The 21262-nt window shown below is 43.3% G+C and overlaps 1 protein-coding gene across 1 annotated transcript in view; it reads left to right on the plus strand.

Moving 5' to 3' along the window:
* The window catches only part of hipk2 (homeodomain interacting protein kinase 2), a gene marked incomplete at its 3' end in the record, with an annotated part of 64727 nt that extends 55715 nt beyond the window's left edge, over positions 1-9012 (plus strand). The window contains exons 8-15 of the mRNA XM_079162593.1: positions 1210-1435; positions 2117-2238; positions 5102-5232; positions 6202-6384; positions 6533-6856; positions 7702-7946; positions 8077-8237; positions 8548-9012. Of these exons, the coding sequence (XP_079018719.1) occupies positions 1210-1435; positions 2117-2238; positions 5102-5232; positions 6202-6384; positions 6533-6856; positions 7702-7946; positions 8077-8237; positions 8548-9012 (1857 nt within the window). The remainder of the gene's footprint in view (positions 1-1209; positions 1436-2116; positions 2239-5101; positions 5233-6201; positions 6385-6532; positions 6857-7701; positions 7947-8076; positions 8238-8547) is intronic.
* Between the last annotated feature and the right edge of the window lie 12250 nt (positions 9013-21262).

The following is a 21262-nucleotide window of genomic DNA, read 5'->3' on the forward strand; positions in this document are numbered from 1 at the left end:
AGCATGCGACAAAAACCCCATCTTGCTGTGACTTAAATGGATTAACATTCCCTCAGCTTGTCTTTTCTTCTCGTGGCTCTCAGGGCATATAAACAGACTTAAGTTAGTGATTTATTCAGCTCGATTCATTTGCAAGGCTGGAATGCATCTTTGGCTTGTATTTTGCTGCTTCCGTGCTTGTTTATGATGAATGCCACAGTGCCATATTGATTATGTTCCCTCCCCTGGTGTTTATCGAACACGCTAAAGAGAGCAAATGAAAAATGAAAGCGCTGTCTCTCTATTTTCCTCCACCCCTATGTGCTCTTAATGAAAGGGCTAAAATTAGACGGTGTCTCGCGGAGCAAATACTACTTACGAGATGAGCAAACGGTGTCTCTTAAAAGCATTTGTTTGTATCTAGGATGTTCCCAGGCAATCTGAGTATTCCACATGTCTTATTAATGGTCAAGACATGCTGGAGTTACCTAAGCTTACACAATTATACAATTGACTGCCGGCTGGGAAATATTACTCCTGTCAGGCATATTGATTTGGGGGCTAGATAGTGAAGCTGTGACATGAAATGTCAAGTTTTGCTGCAGCTCATTATATTGGCTCATTATAACTCTGTTACATTTACATTTAAACCGTCTTAGTAATATGATCTCCTTATGCCTTTAACACTCATCATGTAAGCGAGATAATACGGCTGATGTTTATGCTATTGGTTGTTGCTAAATTGTGTACTGAGACGTATAATTAATTCATGTTCAGTATATTGTCAGAAGTCCAGACATTTTTACCCAGTAAATGCTGTAAATGATACACGATTATCAAAATCTCAGTCTAAATGTGCGTGGTGGCATTTTGCTCATTGAAGGTTGATTATTCTACGGAATGTTACATTGATTGCATCTCTCCTAACATTCTTTCCCTCCCTCTAATGAATCAAATCAACAGTCCGCATATTTTAAGACACTTTCAAATCAGTCGTCCAATTTCCTTATTCTTCCATCGGCTCTGATCTTATCTTTATCTAGAGGTTGTTTTGCATCTTTGTCTGTGTGTTGTTTTCTTTTAGAATACTGTTATCTTTCTGTTTTTTTTAATTTTTATTTACTGTGCCTGCTGTTCAACCCTCCCTCCCCGGAGCACTTCCACTTCCCTGTTGTTCCCATCAGTACCTCCACTCTCATGATTTTTATTTTGGTCCCATCATTCCTTTAGGCCGCCAACCTGGTTCCCTCCTCCACCAACAATGCCACCCTTTCCTTTGCAAGTCCTGATGTCTCCATACTAAACTACCAATCTGCACTCTACCAGCCCTCCGCTGCCTCTATGGCAGCCGTGGCCCAGAGGAGCATGCCCCTACAGCCGGGGGCTCCTCAGCTCTGCGCTGCCCGGCCCGACCCCTTCCAGCAGGCACTCATCGTCTGCCCACCTGGCTTCCAAGGTAAGGAGGTTTGACCAGCCAGTATGCATTAGTGTGAGTAAATAGAGTGGGATTTGTGGTCATCTGTGCAAAACCCTAAAACCCTGGCCTGCACTAGAACATGATATGAGGATAAAACACGACTAGACATTTATCTATTGCAATACATACAGCTCTGGAGTCGGTTTTAGTTCCATCCCAGACAGTCTATGCACAGACAGTCACTTTTTGTCATTTTGTTTTGCAGTATTGGTCTTGCACCATACAGGTAGAGTCAATCCGACCATACAAACTGTCATTCCCTGATAACTTGATGAGGCAATTAGTCATTTGAAAGGAAATTGAATATGTTTGTGCAAGGCTTACTCCCTGTTTGTCTCCTCTGTGTTTGCGCTGGGGGGGCAGAAAAGCTCTAAGGCATTATTCTGTTTGTGTATTTATTCTTTTTATGGAATGGGTGATAAAAAATCCATTATTAGAAGCTGTTTTTATACTATTGCCATGACTACTGTTTGTGTTTTTCTAAGTGCCGTTTCTATATTGGAACACAGAGCAGAGGGGTTTTCGACATCTGTTGAATGCACATAAATCAGTGTGCAAATAAACAGTGTGATCTCTCGCTCTTAATTCTGCAGAAATGCATGTTTTTTTTTGTTGTTGTTTTGTTGACATCCTCTGTACATGGGCTTTATTTGTGCACAGGGCTGCAGGCGTCCCCTTCCAAGCACACCAGTTACTCTGTGCGGATGGAGAATGCTGTTCCCATAGTGACGCAGGCCCCTGGTGCCCAGCCTCTTCAGATTCAACCTGGCCTGCTTACACAGGTAAAGTATCACAGAGAACGAACTAATAGAGTTTTTTGGCTTTCAGACTTGGAACTGCTCACATACGAACAAAGCTCTCTGCATCCTTTTTTTTCATAAGCCTTCACTAAGAATAGTATCTATCGATGGAGGCTGGAAATCACTCAATGTTCCTGACCCTGCCCCTGCTGGCAGCTGTTTTTTTTTTTCCTGAGCGCATTCAGGCCAAGCTCTCCTGTGCATTGCTCCCTGCCTCTCTCTCTCTCTCTCCCTCCTCTTACTCTCTCTCCCCCTCACTCGCTCTTTCTGCTGTCCCGCTCTCCTGGAGGCTGAGGCTGCCATGGTCTGATGCACACAAAGGCAGGAGCCTTTCACACAGAGAAGGCCTTCACTGGAGCCTGCACAGTGGGGCCGAAGCTTTAGCTGCTAATATACAGTTGTTGGAAGTAACAGGGAGTGACTATGCATCACTCTCTCTGCACGCACACACGCACACACACACACACACACACACTGTAGACCACTTCCATCACCACACCACCTCTTTCCCTATGGAAATTTCCATGACGGCTTTAAATATCCCTGTGAATCCAGGGAGTTTGAAGCGCTCCCTTATCTCCAGTTAATCATGCAGTAGGCAGGCAGACAGGCAGCGAAGCTCTGTGTGTGTCTGTGTGTGTGTGTGCCTGTGTTTCTATGGTGGGTTAATCTGTCAGATACCAAATGGTGATTAGCTCCAGGGCTGCTTCCAAGTCAGGCGCTCCAAATTACAGGCCTCGGAGGATCCTGGGAGGTCAGGGGAAGCTTGGATGAGGCTCTGCATGACCAGAGAATTCACAACATCACCAGATCCACTGATATGATGGCTCGGTCAGAGGCAAAACGAATTAAAGCATCCACGTGTCTTTAAGGGAAATGTAAATTACATGACCTGTTATATCAAGTGTGGCTTGCACATTGCTGCCCTGCTCTGCACGTACTTACCTCCGTCTGCACACATGTTAAACCAAGACACGCAATAGTTAACGCAAGCAGATGGTTTATATAGGCCAGCGAGCAGCACACCTAATAACTAGGTTTGTGGTGTATTTATTCCTTGACGGTGGGAGGTCCCACGGGCTCGGACATTTCTCCCGACCCGCGCCTTCACCCACCCACTGCTCACTGCTACCCATGCGCCCTTTGCCCACCTTGGACCCATGCAAGTTTAGCCCTGAGCACCCTGGGCGAGCAGAGAGGGGGTAGAAGGAAGGAGGCTCTAAGCAGGGAGGCAGGGAGACCAGCAGGACCTTTATCTGGAGCAGGAATGCAGAAAATGTGGAAACAATTGGGGAGTGAGAGCTGGGGCTTTCAAAGCCCCGAGGTGACAAAGGGTTTTCACCCGGGGAGTGTAGGTCGAGGTGGGAGGCGGTGGGCCGCTGATAGTGATGGTGTACTCTGAGAAGAAAGAAATGGCCTCTTAACTGGGTTACCATTTCAGGGCAGACAGGCTGGTTACACAACGCAGACGCCGAGTGAGAGAGGCACGTAGAGTGCCGGGAATGGAGATAGAGCGAGCAGGAGGAGCGGGAGATGGATGGATGTATTACAGTCTCTTAATGGCATGTTGATAAAAGGCCTTGGATGTGGTCTTAGATGTAAAGACCATCTCCAGCTCCACAATGTTCCATTAGAGATGTCAGTCATCAGTGCACAGACAAGGCAGCACCGCCGGCCTGCGGATGCCCCCTGCAGCACTTCAACCACAGGCTTGTTGGTTTGGACTTTGCAACCTGCCTCAGACAAAAACAATTCCACTTCCACAAGCCTGCAGCCAGAATACAGAGCAGAACAGCTACTTTGTGCCAGAATATAATGGAAACAGACAGCGCACAGCAAATATGTGAATACAAAGATAAAGGTTAAGATAAAGTTAAAAGATGAAGGTAAAAATAAAGTTACCGTAGCAAATACACAGATTATCTGCTTTGCATTTTGTATGGTGCCTCTCTCTCTCTCTCTCTCTCTCTCTCTCTCTCTCGCTCTCGCTCTGCCTGTCTGTCTGTGTGTCTTTCTCTTCCTCTATTTAAACGTGTGTGTGTGCCGCAGCACATACTGATGCTGTTGTAAATAGATGTGCAAATGGTATTAAAGGAACAATTCATTAGCCCTGACATTAAAGTGCTAATCAATAGAACTGCATTAAACTATTAGGGTTACACACGCAGTAACACACAAACACGTTCAGGCATGCATGCACGCACGCTCATCTTGGCACATCTTGGGGCACATAATGCTGGATACTCCTCCTGTTCTGCATCAGAAATACAAAGTAGCCTCTTTCACAGCAGCTTGAATAGGCCTACGAATTTAATTAGAACATAGGTTGATTTGACTCAAGTCAAACACATAATCACACGAACACACACACACACACACACACACACACACACACAGGCACTCATATGAAAGCAGACAAAGAAAGGAGCTGCTGTACATCTTTATTAATTCCTGGTCTTATCTCCTTTGTCGATGGATGTCTCCTTGAAGCTGGCGAAGTTCATTTTACATACCCAGTAGCTGGTTTAGACCAGCTGTTATGCACTTTGGAAAAGATACTGTAATTTATCACAACACTCTCAAAACTAATCAATGAGCTCAATGAGTTCCCTTTGTCCCTTCATTTATTATGCTTAAATGAAAAGACTCAATCATGGGTGACTTTGCAGTCCCTGAAAGACTGCAGAAAACAAATTAATAAAATTCATTGCTTGGTTGTTTTGTTACACGGCAGTTGACTGTTTTCCCTGTATCTCCTCTCTCTGTCCTTTCAACACTGATGGTCTTCTCTTCTCCCCCCCCTCCCTCTTTCTTTTATCCCCCACTCTCTGTTCTCCTCCCTCAGCAGGCCTGGCCCAGCGGCACCCAGCAGATCCTGCTGCCTCCAGCCTGGCAGCAGCTCACCCACACCTCAGTCCAGCATGCCACTGTCATCCCCGACTCCATGAGCAGCGCACAGCCTCTTGCCAACTGGAGGTGAACAACACTGCTTTCTGCCTTGTAACTGCTCCCAGCCGGTCTTAACCGTTGATGTCTGAATATTGTGGCCTACAGTTTTCGAATCCACCCATCTTCTCCCAAGGATTTAGCTGGATAAATAAATCTTAACTGGTTGACATGTGTCACTTTAAAGCTTCAAGAACAAAGCACTTTTATGAAATCAAGTTTATACACATAACATTCGGGGCAAGACTGTAGGTCAGGGCAGACAAATTGATTTCAAAGGCCAGCAGTGGTTTTATGGCTTTTATAGGTCAAAACGTGCTATAGGAAGATGGTGTAGCATAAGACTGATTGACCGAGGAGCCTGCATCTCCCTGACAGCTTGTCCTTTATTGTCAATGAATCACAGTCACCCACGTGAACACCGGTGCTTTTATAAGAGCAGATTTACCTCAGGGAGATGGGATATATGTACATGTAGATACATCAGGTCTAGTATAGCCTGTCACGGCGATGACTCGATAAATGGATGGATAGATGGCAGAAGCCGATCTGCGGGGAGATAAGGAGGATGCAGGTATATAATGTGTATGCGGAGGACTGCTGGGGCCATGTATGCACAAATTCATTCGGAGCTGTCCGTCTGTGACCAGACGCTCACCTCCCCGTCCCTCCCCTCCCTTACTGTCCAGTGGCAGCTCTGTTGTCCTCAGAGAGACGATTGGGAAAGTGTCGCACTTCCTCTGCAGAGCTATCGCTCCACAGCTGCTGGTGTCAGCTCCTCTGCCCTCCCTCTTCGCTCTCTCCTCTCACTTGTTCCCTCTCCTGCTTTGGTTCTCTTTTGAAAAGTTATCTGCTGCCACCCGCTGGCTTCTGTGGGAAATACTTCCCCCCCGTCTTACTTTTTCCTCACCAACGTTGGGTTTGATTATCCTGATATATCAATGTATTTTTTCAGCGCGTCTTATTGTTGTGGTCACGTGACACTGTGTTATGTTACAGGAATTCCCATCCACATGGCAGCCATTACAATCCCATCATGCAGCAGCCAGCCTTGTTGGCTGGCCACGTCACGCTCCCATCTAACCAGACGCTCAATGTGGGAGTGGCACACGTTATGAGGCAGCCCTCGACCAATAACAACTCCACTTCCAAAAAGAACAAACAGCACCAGATGTCTGCCAGGTACTGATTCTAGACTTATTGTAAATCATCCTGATGGCCGCTAACGATAATCACAAAAAGGTCACGATGTCTCACAGCTTTTGATCTACAGTGTCTGTGTATTTTTCCCCAATGTGACCCTCAACTCTCTTCTCTGTCTTTCAATCAGGAACATGTCCGCCTACGAGGTGTCGTCCTCTCAGGCGGTGCTATCCCCGCAGCGCTCCAAGCGGGTGAAGGAGAACACACCTCCGCGTTGCGCCGTGCTACAGAACGGCTCGGCCAATAACTGCCCGCCCCCGCTGGGCTGTGGGGGTGGCGGGTGGGGGGCGAGCGAAGCAGAGCAGGCTTCCAGCACCACCCGCGACCACCAGCACCAGCACCACGTCCCCAGACAGACCATCATCATCCCCGACACGCCCAGCCCTGCAGTCAGCATCATCACCATCAGCAGTGACACGGATGAGGAAGATGACCACAAACAAAAAAAGAGGTCCGTTTTAGGGATTCATGTGGTTCTGTGTCGCTGATACAAGCTCAGAAGTTTGTCTGTCATTGCTCATCCTCGTAGAGTGAACTGCCACTGAGGTAAAAGGTCTGCAGGCTTGTCATCGCTATATGAACCTTCACAACAAAGACATCGCAGAGGGTCAAGACAGAGAGACCTCTTTTGAAACATGTCATGCGTCTGCTTTGACTGAGCAGGATAGAGACATGTTTTCACCTATACCAGTGAAACTAAGAAGCCAACTTTCTACCATCTTATGTATGTGCCTGTGATCACATATTTGGGTTTTAAACATTTGAATGAAATACAAGATTTTAAATGACTTATCTCCGTGTTTTCTAGTATCAGATGACTATAAAAGTAATTTGATCTGAAGTCATAGAATGCTAATGGGGCCGTGCGAGGCCAGGGGTAATTACTGTGGCAGTGGTACTTTGTGACCATGGATCAAATCAATTTTGTAACCGTGCTCTCATCTGACAACAGAAAAGAAAAGATGTGCCAAAGACAAGTCCTGTATGATGTGCTGTACTGAAACACAAACTAAGCAATCACAGTAGTAAGAAAAAAAAAGACAATAGAACAATAGATTTATATCCTGCAAAGATAACTCAAAAGTATGTTTTGACGTACATCGTAAGGTTCAGTACTTGGCTGCAGCATATAGTCTACAATTAAAGAGAGCACGTAGAATCTGATAATGAAAAATGCAGTGAAAGCATTTAAGCATTAAACCAGCATATATCATAGCATAATATTGATTGCCTTGAGTTTTGTTTAGTCACAGAAATTGTTCTCTAAGTAACTTTCCTCCCTTTTGTTTCCTCCAGTTCCTCTTCAAAGCAGCGGAAGAATGTCATCAGTTGCGTGACGGTCCACGATTCACCCGCCTCCGACTGTTCCAGCAACAACAGCCCCTACACTGTGGAGTCCAGGCACCCCAACAACAACAGCTACGACACGAAGACCACCATCCTGGACAACTACAACAATGGGAACCCCCGCACCATCATCATTCCACCTCTCAAAACCCAGAGCAGCGAGGTCCCAAATGAGTGTGAGCGCCTGATGCCAGGTAAGAGACTGTGACAGATTCCTCCCAAAACCTAAAAAACAGCCTCGTGCATTAGCTAGTAACTATTCCGTTCTTATGTATTGGACTTACTGCTTCCCAAGTAGCCAAACTTGTATCCTCTCCTGTGCAGAAGCAATGAACCATCAGAATGCAGCTTACAAGTTCAAATCCTCCAATGGAGTGGTGTCTGGCAATAATCACCTGCACGGGGGCGTTATTGGAGGCGGGTCCTACCGACAGCAGCGCTCTGTGCTACACTCCCTCCAGCAGCAGCCTCTCAATCTCAGCCAGGTATGGCGAGCGTCTGAACAAGTGTGTATGATATGTTTAGAGGAATAGTGTATATAGTATGTACAGCCTGTCAAGCTTATTTTGGGGGATAAGCTTTTTCAGGTTCTGTTTGAAGAGAAGATCGATACCACCCTCATTGTTTCTTTGGTAAACACTGGCCAGTTGCCCGGCTATGTCCGAATAAGATCATTTCCCAAAATGTCAAACTATGATAATAATAAATTGGCAAACTTACCCAATACATTTGTGAAAGTGTTTCATATTTGAGGCTACAACTGACAGTCAGCCGTCTTATCATCTCCTCATCCAGGCCCAGCAGCATATGGTAGCTGAGCGAAATGGTCATCGGCGCCAACAGGCCTACATCACCCCCACCATCGCCACTCAGGCCCCGTACTCTTTCCATCACAATAGCCCCTCTCACACGGGCAATATCCACACGCACCTGGCTGCCACACACCTACCCAGCCAGCCCCACCTCTACGCCTACACAACCCCTGCTGCTCTGGGCTCCACCGGCACCGTGGCCCACCTGGTGGCGTCGCAGGGCTCGGCGCGCCACCACGCAGTCCAGCACGGAAGCTACCCACCAAGCATCGTCCACCAGGTCCCGGTCAGCATGGGCCACGGCGTGCTACCCTCGCCCACCTTGCACCACAGCCAGTACCAGGCCCAGTTTGCCCACCAGGCCTACATCAGCGCTTCGCCCGCCTCCGCTGTCTACACTGGATACCCTCTGAGCCCCACCAAGGTCAACCAGTACCCTTACCTCTAGAGAAGACACTGACTGACACTGGAGAGCCTGACCCAGCGCTGCTGCTTCCCCCCCCCCCCCCCCCCAGAAACCCTCTCGCCCTGAGCCCCGTCGGCATCCTAAACATCCTCTCCTCGACCTCAGACATAAACAGAGACAGAGGAACATGCAATCCTCATGAAACTGTCACGTATAACTTGAAGATATAACGACAGAGAGAAAAGAAGAAGAAACAAGAATTCACAGCCTCTCTAGAAGGGAAAGATGGGGTTGAATTTCAGAGGGGTACAGTTCAAGATGTTTTCTTTCAATTTTGTTTCTCCTGAAAGGGCCAGTTTTTTTTGCGTTTATTTGTCTATTCTTCGCTTTACTTTGTGAGGAAAGTAATGTCTCATTAGTTTTACAGGGAAGTTTGAAACAGGCCTTTTGGAACAGTGGAGGCTTTCTGGGTTTTTTTAATTTTTATTTTCCCCTCTTAAATTTGGGAAGAGACTGTTGAACAGGGGTTACTGACTGGAAGTTTGGAATCCCAAGACACTTGGGAGAAGGTGAAATACGGAAACCTGCTGCTCTTCAAAGAAAAAAAAATATTGATGGCCTTGAACTGTCTTAATATTTCCAAATCATTCATGGTGTGGGGAGAAAAGAGAGGCAACTCCCCCCCCCACTCCACCTTCTCCAGCCGAGGAGGCTTCTGGAAATATAACCAACAGAAGACAACAAACTTTTTAGTGTATTTATAGATATTCTGTTCCTTTATGTTTCACTTTTATGACGATACTTCAGTTTTAGCTAGGTGTCTTAGTTGGACCCCGTTCTTAGAATGTAGCAGTCTACACCTGTTTGTTTTAAGAAGAAAACCTTCTTTTTTTTTCTGATACCAATAGATTTATTTGTTCCTCTTTTTTCAATGTGATTGCACAAAGTGGTTATAATAACATAGGCATGTACAACGTGATTGTCTGTGTGTGCTACTGTCAGCCATGCGTGTGTAGTCCACCTCCTTAAAACTCTCTTCAGTCTTTAGGTTTTGACCATTGTTCCCTCGTAGTGCCTTACAGATATAACGACACAGTTTACTTGGCTTGGATCCTGAAAGCCACAAGAGACTATAGCGATACGTAGAGAGACATGTTTCCCTGGTTTGACATCCTAGTCGGGGCAGTTGTAGCTCTCTTCCAGGTGTAGGCTCAGCCCTTGCTGTTTCTTGTCCTTAATGACAGCGTACTACAGATGATGAAGATTAATGTCAGAGTTGATATCACGCTGAGCTATTTTATTATGTGTGCATGAGATAACTTGCCTGGGGTACTTACCAAAGTCATAGATAAATTCTTGTTACATTTTGCTCTGGATATTAATGTAAATATGAAAGTGTACAGTATAGCTGTAGCCGTAAACCTCTATCACAGTGGCACCCACATTGTGGCTTTAGTTTGGAATATATTTGTTTTTTTCTTTTCTTTTAATCACACAAGGGAATTCATGCATCGAGACAACGGAGCAGAGATATTAGCTCGGTTTTCATGTACAGGGAATGAGTTGCAGTACACTGTTTGAGACACAGTAGAGGTCGTTTTTTTAAAGGTTTAAAGCTAGTCCGAGAGAAGGGCCTGACGGAAAGTTATTGTTGCCATGAGGGTGAGGTCTGTGAGGCTCGGGATAGCCAGGCTGCAGAGGAGAGGGAGAGTATCGAGGGTTGTTCGAGAGAGATACTGTGTAGGCACGAGGGCAGGGGCTGTTTGAAGGCGTAGGGTCAGTTTAGGTAGGGACCGTGGAGGGCGGGGTGAAACTCTCTATCTTAAATGGGACTAAAAATGGTAGCAAGTTGGCACTGAGCAGGTTGATAGTGACACTGAGCCCGGGTGGTTGGTAGTAGGCCGAAGGGGGCACTACCTTACCGGAATGCACACTTATAATTCTGACATGAATCCTTTTGTTGTCGTCGATTGTCGCTGATGTTGTTTGTTTCTCCGGCAAAAGATAATTGCGATTTGTTGCGCTTGAGGTTTGGGTAGCATCTCAGAGCTGCGAGAACAGAACAGAAGGGAAAGGCCACAGCATACACCTGGAAGGGCACCTTGTGGACGATTTGTTGCCATTGTCCATTTGTCTTCGAGCCGGGTACACCACAGACATCGCCACGCCAGCCGAACGGGATACCTGAACACTTAGAGAACCAACAGGGCTGTCACTTTGTGTGTTTGCTGCTTGATTTAACAGACATCTTTTTTTTTTTCTTGTAGCCAATGATACAAATAATCTCCTCTGTTTATTTGTCCTCTTGAACGTAGGCACATCAGTACTGCTGGTGGTTTAGTGAAAAGCCTTCCCCTCTCCTTCATGGTTTGCCATAGTACTTGCATTTGAAGTGATTTGTTTTTTGTTTTTTTTAACTTAACATTATCTTGAACTTTTTGACATGGCTGTAGTACATATTGTGTTTATTTTTTAGAGATTGTTGCAATAATTCTTGTGGATGTGTCTTTTTATGATATGTCAGGCTCATTTCTACTTTGTAACCTGGAGGTTGATGTACAGTAATGTTTAGTATTCCGTGGAGGTGGGTGCACCTGTGTAAAGTGTTGCAACACTGCTGGTGATAGTAAGTGTTGAGTTGAGCTGATAACCCAATGGGGCCCCTTAAAGATAGATGCTTTGGCTTGAGGGGGCAACAGCCAGGTTCGAAAAACAACGATCTCTTAAAAAAAAAAAAGAGTCACTTGACGGGCCCCAGAGCGGTTTGTCATCCTGGTACTTTCCCCTCTTCAACTCTCCACTCCCCGTCAGCTCCAGCATGCAGGCCTGAGGTCCGGGTAGCTAAAGATGTGATTACATAGTACTGGTTACATCATTCTTCTCTGTTCTGTTGTTGTCTTTTTATTTTATTTCATTTACTTAATTTCCTCTAGGTCATTGGGGCCTAAGCGCACACATGCATAAGGGAGATATTTATCCATTGAAATCTGCTCCTCTGTTATGAGACAGACTACTGAAACATTCCACTGTTTTAGGGGAATCTGGCGTTACCCATGCTACACTGCTGTCCTGTCCCCTCTCCTGTCAGCATGGGGATAGCGTTGTCACACTTGGTCTTTTTTTTTCGCTTCTCCCACCAAAGAATTCAACGGACCCGACCATGCACAGCACAGCACAGTACAAGCAATCCTCCACAGCTTTTGCTAGAGCAGCAGACAGGAAATAACTTTTGGTCTCATCTTTAAACGCTTCATGAGTAGTTTTGAGGACATGTTGTTTTACCCCCCCCCCCAGCAAATGCATGTTCACAAGGACGATTTAACGTATTTAAAGCATACAGCACAGTCATCAATTTGTTTAGAATCTGGACGTTCAACTTTGAGAAGAGCTGCAGTCTGTTTTAAAGCTTGTTTGGTTTCACTGTCATTACTCCTCACACCTGTCTAGGTTGAATGATCAATAATTATCAAACCTCTCTCCAAATTGATAAGCCAGTTGTTGTTGTTTTTTTTTCTTTTTATGTTGTCGATGTTGTAGCTTTATTGGTGTTGTATGAAAATGAATTTGTAAACTAAAAAGTTTGTTTTACATTAGCGTGCCATGGAATAGAATGACCTGTAAAAATGAATTAATCAAAAATGTACCAACTATACCTTTAAAACCACGGTCACCCGCACAAAATGAATGTAATGTGTGACCTGCGATATCTGATATGGCTTTAGATCTTTCTCTGTGGGTGACCATTCATTTAATTTCTACACCGTAAGTGGCCATGCATGATGCAATAATTATAGATCTGATCTCCAGCAAAATCCCATGTAAGAGAAGTAATGTAAAACTACTACTATCCTCATGATTAGGGGATGTCAAATAATTGCTATTTTCTCAAATGAAAGATCCAATTAAGAGGGGCCCTGTATGCGCAACATTGTGGGAAATGACTTGATGTGTATGATACCTTTGTCTATTACTCTGTTTCACATAACCAATGTTTTGTGTTTTATAAAAAAAAAGGGGAATCAGAAATGTGAGCATTAACGTAGATTGAGTGACCTTACAATTACCAAAATGTGCTTAAGTAGAGTGTAAAAATGTTTTGTGTTGTTGAGGTGAGCATAGCCTTCCCAGCTAGCGACTTTCCTGTTAGAGCACTGCCTTCCAAATAGCCAACAAAACCTCCAAAGGTTCATGGTGACATTTAAAAACTAAATAAGGCAGTGTCTCACTCTCTGTGAAGCCTGGCGTTCTTCTATAGAATACACTCAAACTTCCAGCTTTGCTCATGGTGTTATCGTGATTCCTCCTCCTCCTGGAGCTGTGGAAACACTGGGAAACATTCCTGAGAGCGTTAGGGGCGCACAGTGCCCCACTAGTCTTCAGACAAACTCCTCCAAGGTGACTTGGAGGGCAGACAACCCGCAACATCGACCCGCACAAGCTTCAGTGTAAACCGTTAGGCAAAGTCGCAGCTGCCTCCCAAAGTACAGGAGTCAGGAAGAGGTGTTAGGTGGATTAATCATGAGCTGATGTACTCTCTGTCACCAGGTAATTCCTAATCTAGCCACACGAGCATTCTTAAAGCCCTTTCGGATGAGAGTATAGGTTTTTTTTTTTTTTTGTACTTTTCGTTGAGGAGCTCGGCTCCTTTTGCTGGCTATTCCTTGGGGGAATTCAGGGTGAGGTGGTCAAGGTTTGATGCCATCACTGATAGAAGGTGTCAGGGGATCAAAATGAATGAAATTAAGAACCAAAACTGATTGAAATACGATTGTTTTCCTGCTATCTTAATTTATTCTAATTTATGTAAAACAAGTCAAGGATATGGATCCATTTGTACCACTTTAAATCCCCCAAATTGCTGTGTTGTAAGATCTTTGGTCCTACTTTACGTAACTGAAAAATGTAGCTTTTCCCATCTTACTTTCAGAGATATTTCTAGCCAAAGATAGTTATTTTTGTGGTGTTAAGAAACGGAATCTCGAAGTGGTAGACCAAAGCTACATTCGAAGCCAGATTTTCCTGTTTACACGACAAAAATATTCATCTAAAGCTAGAGGTCATGTCAAAGTCACGATTCCTTTTGGGTACATTCTCAAAATTGTAAATTGCTCAATTTCTGCACAACAATACTCATGCAAGTGATTTATCAGTTTATTTGCATTTTCTAAAGACCTAAGAGTGCATCAAACCCTGACCCCCTTTTATCTCCATTGCTGTATGGTTTCTCAATGGTGTAAAATCTCATTCTTTGTCGATAAAGCTAATGTGTGCTGCAGTATTTCCTAGTATACTTCTCTGTTAATTGTCTTTTCTCATTTACTTTTGTTTATTGGGGTGCGATGTCTCATTATTTCAATCTTCTGATCTGTAGCGTTCTATGTATACCCTGTTCCTTAGCCTAATATTATTAAGTATGTTATGAGAATGGATATTTTACTGGCTTTATAGAATGTTTAAATAAATATAATATTGACAATAAGAAGAAGGATTAATTAAACCTCCTAAGAAGTTGAGTACTTGCTACTAAGCGCTTGTGTTACCATTATGATGTTGTGTGCTTCTCTTAATCATTTTCGTTGTAGAAAAATGGAGTGAATTTATATTAGGCTTCGAAAAAACTAATGATAGCATTGTAAATTTTACAGGAGGATTTTAACAGACAAACAGCTTCGTCAAATAGAAGAATATAGTTATTTTAATTGTCCTCTTTACTAACTGTAGGGTGAGAAGGGGCTCGCGTTGTGGTGAACTATGTTATAGCTTGTTATTCACTGTTACTTTTGATCATTTTTTCGGTCTCCGAGGTGAATCGAGTTATTAATGAGAATTTGTATGCTCACATATGCATATTGTATATGTGTAGAAATGTAATCACACTTTGTCTTGGATTTACATTAAACTGTTAAGTCACGGCACCCGTCTCCTGTTTTCTACTCTGGTGTTTGCATGTGTGTGTGTGTGTGTGTGTGTGTGTGTGTGTGTGTGTGTGTGTGTGTGTGTGACAGTGCTTGAGGTTTGTTCTGAGTGCCTGAGCAACTCTTTCAATACATCAGAAATGAAATAAAAATATACAATAATGCAGCCATACTACACATTATAACTCCAAAAGGCTATTCACACAGGTGTTTCCCCTTATTTTACTGATACATGTTGAAGTGGCCCCAAGCAAGAGATTGAATCCGATAGTGGAAGAATGATACAAATACCACTATTTAATAAATACTATTCAAAAATACTAAATTATTGAAAGTCATGCTGCATTTTTGTATCAAATACCAAAGGCGCTCATGACAGAGACACACGTGAGTGCTCTATATCATATTTTGGGATCGTTAATAGAAATGCATTAATTATGAAGTAATATATTCTAATAGTTAGTCGAGGTAGAGCTCCTTTTATTTATTTTACAGTTAGGTTGTTACAATATTTTTGCATAAACTCATCATACTGTATCTTTTTTTTATGTAAAATCTTAATCTGGAAATTCATTGTACCTGTCAAATGTATGTCGTGGGGTAAAAAGTACAATTAAATATTTGCCTCTGGAATGTAGAAGAGTTGGAATAAAGTAGCCTCACCTGGTAATAATCAAATAAAGTAGAAGTTCTTCGAAACTGAACTCAGTGGTTGAGTTAGTTACATTCCACTATAGGCTGGCAGCTCCATGTTTTGAGAAGAGACATCAACATCTTAGGATTTTATTTTGCATTGGGCACACAGTACCAGCTGCATTTTCAGATTTAAATGATCATATAAATTGAAAGCCAAAATGATTTAACATCAGAAACGTTAGTCTTACTATTCTACCACCAGGTGGTGGTGTGCACCAAACTGTTGACGTCCATTACACTGGCACTGACGTGATTGGGTTGTGCTGAACATCTCCATTTATTTTCAACCAGAAAACCTTGCTAAACACGCATTTGCACGTTTGCATCATATACTTAAACCGTGCAGGCTCTTTGGGATGTGGGGTCTTTACCTCCTGACTGAAAGCATGCAGACGAAGTGCGCATCATTGTCGTGTCTCGTCAGAAACGTTCTTAAATAGACTTATAAATGCTGATGGTATTGCAAATTAATAGGCACAGGACCCAATAACCACTCGACTGCACCAAAAATGAATCATTGCGGAATAGTGCCACTTTGATGACTCATGCTATGATTTCTTGCAGCATTGACTAGTCTATGGGTAAACTCTGTTCAGCCAATAAAAAGGCTGGCATTAATATGTCCATCCGTGGCTATACCTTGATAAGTGCATCATCGCATGAGGCAACGTTGCCGTGGAAGCCGCAGACGCCAGTCGACGAGGACCAACCTAATTTTAAAAGCCCACTTTGACATAAATGAGCCGCAGCCAATGAGAGCCGGTTCGATAAATTCTAAACTAATCAGATCAGCCAGGGGGCGGGACTAAGCCAATCCTCGGGACGGGTGAAGGTAACTGTTACCAAAAGAGTGTCAGATGGAAGCCAGCTACGAGCTCGTGCACAGTACGTTAACACTGAAATAACTTCAGACGCAGGCAGGTGGTCACATGAAGCTTTAATGACGAAGCCTCAGAGCGAATTTCATTTCATCCACGGATATTTCTCGTAACCCAGACAAAGGAATTGATAGAGTTGGAGCTCCTTTTTTTTCTTTTTTTTTTTGGTAAGTCTGAATGCGTAGCAGTGAGCGTGCTGACAGGAATGGCTGGAGGAAAGGGGGAAAAAGATCCTGTTATCTGTGCACTCAAAGCTAGCTGAAGGGAAACACGAGCAAAGTGTGTGAGCTAACCCGTATGTAGCATTATATTAGCATAATAACCTGCTTCATCTGTCGAGCCTCACCAGCCACATGACCGTGAAACTTGCAAGTAGGGAGCCGGGATGTAGGACGAGAGGCTGTGTGTGTCATGATGAGAGAGAAGGGAAGCTAGCCGTGCAGCCTGTGCTGCTTCTCTTATTCACCACGTTTACATGTGTAATAAGAGTTAGTTAGGTTGTTTAGTTTATCGAATGGGATAATAATACTTCATGTTGTGTTTATTGGACTAATATTATTAACGTTAATGACAGGCCATGTGCTTCAAATGTGTCTGGTTTCTTTCACAGTGTAAAAACAAACCCCCAAAATGTGTGATTTATTTAATCAGATTTAATTTTTTATTCCATTTTACTTCTGTGGAAATATGCATATTCTGTTATTAAGAGCATTGAGTGAGAACGCAGTAAAATAGGTTATTTTTTCAAATTAATAACAAACATATTTAATTTTAGCATCCAAATTAAACGTACCATTCAATCAATTGTTAAAGAAAGGTCCAGTGCATAGATTAGGCAACATGTAGATAATAATATAATAAAAAATATCAATGGCTATTTTCCTCTGAATCATTCATTTGACCTGAATCATTGACCTTCCTTGTGACCCATTTGTCCCAGTTATTACAGGCTTTACTGGTATTCATTAATGTGTGCATTAATGTGTGCAGAGAGTGTAACCACAAATAAAGTGTGTGATTGTGGGTTACTTCAGTGGTTGTTACCAGTTAATGTCTGATTAATAAAGTGGTGCTCAAGCAGTCAGAGAGAATGTTGTTTTGAGTGTCACACTGTTGCTCTTTTGTTTTCAGCCGTCATTCCTCACTGCTGAGCACGTGTTATGGAAGGAGGGGCCTTAAACTGAAGGAGACCAAACCAGGCAGCCCTGAAATACCCCAAAACCTCGATTGTCTCTTCGGGAATGAATCTTCTCTTCCTAATTGGATGAAATGCCTTGACCACACCCCCCGCCGCACCATGGCAGGTTTCGTCTCCTCTGTGGGTTTGGTGGTGATGCTCGAGGCGCTCATGCACGTCCGTGGCCGGCGTGCGGTGTTTCTGGGGATGACGGTGTTGGTGACAGTGATTGCAGCTGACTCACCTGTTGCAGGTAAGAGAACACCTTTTTTTCGCTGACTCGCACAACACCACCCGCTAATTTGTACCTCGCGTTGCATAACTGTCACAGCATCTTGTACAGCATTCAGTTAGCTTTGAGGCATTGACGAGTAATAGACACCGAGTTCATTACAAGTTGCGCTTGTAAGGTGGTGAGTGCTTTATTTACCCTGGGTATAGGTTGATTATTTTCAGCAATAATTGACATGTTTACACACGTCCACATCAAGGAGACGCTTGGAACAACCGCAGCCTTGTTTGTGGGCTTCTGAGCAGCTGCACTGGTGGTGTGATTATGTGCCTTGCTCAAGGCCAACATAACCAACGACCTTCCAGTCGTAAGATTGAGTCTTAAACCTTCAGGCCACTGTTACCAACTCCTCCGCCTAAAGCTTGTCATCCCCTCAATACAAAGACATCATAGATGACATATAGCCTGCAGTTTTACCTCAACATGAACTCACTCGTGTCTTGATTTTCATGTAAACAAAGTCAGCGCTTGGATAGCTGATGTTCATAATAAAGACGCTTTGATTCTGGATTTTCATAAGAGCTGAAGTGGCTCGATCCCTGCAGTACGCAGTGTGTAGCGTTAAAGCACTTTGCAGTAATTAGGGAAAGAGAAAGGGTCTAAATCCATCTGCTTGATGGGTGTTTTCCTCAGGCTTACTTTTATACATAGTGACATGATCCACCCCCACCCCCACACACACACACACACACACACACACACACACACACACACACACACACACATTGCCCTGTGAAAGGAACACGTTTTAAGAGAAACCAGAAACTCATGATATCACATGTAATAGGGTTATGTAGTAAATACCAGGAATAAAGCTTTGTGCAGGAAATCTTAAATTCTTACAATGAACAGCCACAGCTTTTTCTAAGTTGACAACCATCGATGTGGACTACCAACTGTCTGCAGTTGACCGCTGATCCATTTGTCAGGCCCCAAATAAAGCACCCCAAGTCACATTTCTGATTTTATTTGACTAGCGACTGAGTGTAGGAAAAATACAGCTACGCCATAGTTTAAACTATTGCATAAGTGGGAGGTTTTGATCATCTTCTCAAAGGTATATTGCCTCCTGTTTCTGCCATTTTGCATTTTCCTATCAGTTGTGATGTATATATTTCTATTTCCCAAGTTCCATCTTTATCTGTTGATAAAGCTAGCATGAGATGTAGGATAACGACTTCGCTTTTTCATTCTTTTCCTGGCTTATTTAGTCGGCGACTAAGACGTGTGCAGATGAGTTTTGTATTCAGAATAAGTCTCAGTCTGTGTAGTTGAATGGGAACACATTTTTTTTATTTTTGTTGGATTTATGTTTCATCTCTTATGAGAACCTGTCTTCTGCTAAAGCAGAGAGGCTGGTTTTATTGATATTTCCTTATGGTTTTGATGACCATACTAAGATTAATGCAACATTTTTATGATCATGTCATAGACAGTTTTCCTTTGGAAGACTGCAAACCACAAGAGAGTACACTTATCGGCTATGGTTACGACAACTGTGTGCCTTTTTAAGCACTTTCAATTATTGCTGCTCAGTAACAACATCAATTTAAGAAGATTAATTAAAAGAAATACACTAAAACAAACACTTTTTTTCAATAGTTGTTTGTAAAGTCTTACATATAACAGATGCTGTAATTCAGGTGTGCAACAGTAGTTTGGATTTGTTCAGCACATTGGGATGTGTGGTACAGTACAACACACAATTCTTTACTTCTATGTTGGCCCATATACTTCGCCGTACTTAAACATTACACTTCACCTCTACGTCACACATTTTTACGAGTCAAGTAAGCAGAAATCTTAGCTTAACGTCCAGTTTCACAGATTTTTTTAAAAACATCCCGAAGCATTAACAAAACGCCCCGGCTTAGCTTACTTCACTTAATGAAAGCATTATTATCAGCGGCTGTGACAGATGATTTTTGATAGACTTTTAATGAGAAATGCTTCCTTTTACTAAGAAGTGTACGTAACAGGGAGCTGAGCTGAAATTGCCATTTGTCATCATTAGCTGATCATGACCACAGCTTCAATGTAAAGATTCACAAGGCCATCTTTGGTCCTCGCTGTTGAAACTCTCATCGCTGCTCTGGTTTTAGTTTCGTCATTGTGATGTTTCAGAATCTTGGCTTTTACTTTCAGCTACACACTGTAAAGAAGCGGGACCGGTTCTTTCTGTTGAGTCGGTATAATTAAAGCAAAGGCTGACCACCGTTTCATCTTGGACATGTTGCAGAAAACTACAGTTTTATAATTATATTATATGTGCTACTTGTATGTCACAGTCAAAGATCTAATTAGTTATGGTACAATTCAGTATATTAGTTATTGTATGACAGGAGGTGCTTATAATGAATTCATGCACAGAACGATAACTGTGTTTCCGTGATGTAATTCAACAGTGAAGTCACCAGTCGAACAGCTTTCCTCTCCCAGAATCAGAAAAGCTCAAGTTATAGTTTCTAGGTCAAATAGATGACATGCGTATGATTGTTCCTCCAATTCCGAAATCATATTAATTTTCCTCTTTCATACTTCTCTTGATCATCTGCTCAGTTTCTGTGAAAATAAAAAAAACAGTTCCACATCTATACGCTGGATCTAAGATGAAAGATCTTTACAAATATATTGGATATGATTAGAAACTTTATTTGAAAAACCATACAGTGCCAGCAGTTTATCTTCAGTAGTCTCTCTCTGTCTCTCTCTATCTGTCTGTCTCTGTCTCTCTCGCTCTCTCGCTCTCTCTCTGTCTCTCTCTCTCTCTCGCTCTCTCTCTCTCTCTCTCTCTCTCTCTCTCTCTCTCTCTGCACTGCAGTGGTTGGCAAGTTCAACACAGCAAGCTGCAGGCCGGCCAAGTCCTGGCTAATTACCAGAGCAGTCCGCTGCCATGTGAAACTTGATCTGTGTGGGATGACAATATGGCCATTCATTATTCATTAGAGCTGGAAGCCATGTTGCAGATCAATAGGTAGAACAACCAATCAGAAGTCAAACAGTGGGCACTTCTGCTCTCACCGGGCCCACAGCTTCACCAGAAGGATCTTTTTGGAAAGCCACTGAGTGGCTGACCCCGCCTCTCTGTTCTCTGGCCTCTCGCGGCGTTATTTGGCAGTGTGGTGGTCAATGAAAGCAGATCGGCACATTTTACAAACAGCTTCTCAACGGTGTTCCTCCACATGTCAGTGTTTATAATTATCTTCTCTAGTAGTTATACGTTATTATTACACACTCAGCTATTCTGAGGATGGCTGTCGTCTCATTCACCTTAATCGTACTGGTAGATTGTGAACGGACCATAGTTTTGTGTGTGTGTGTGTGTGTGTGTGTG

This window comes from Pholis gunnellus (genome assembly GCF_910591455.1).
Source record: "Pholis gunnellus genome assembly, chromosome: 7".
In the NCBI taxonomy this organism is placed as follows: domain Eukaryota; kingdom Metazoa; phylum Chordata; class Actinopteri; order Perciformes; family Pholidae; genus Pholis; species Pholis gunnellus.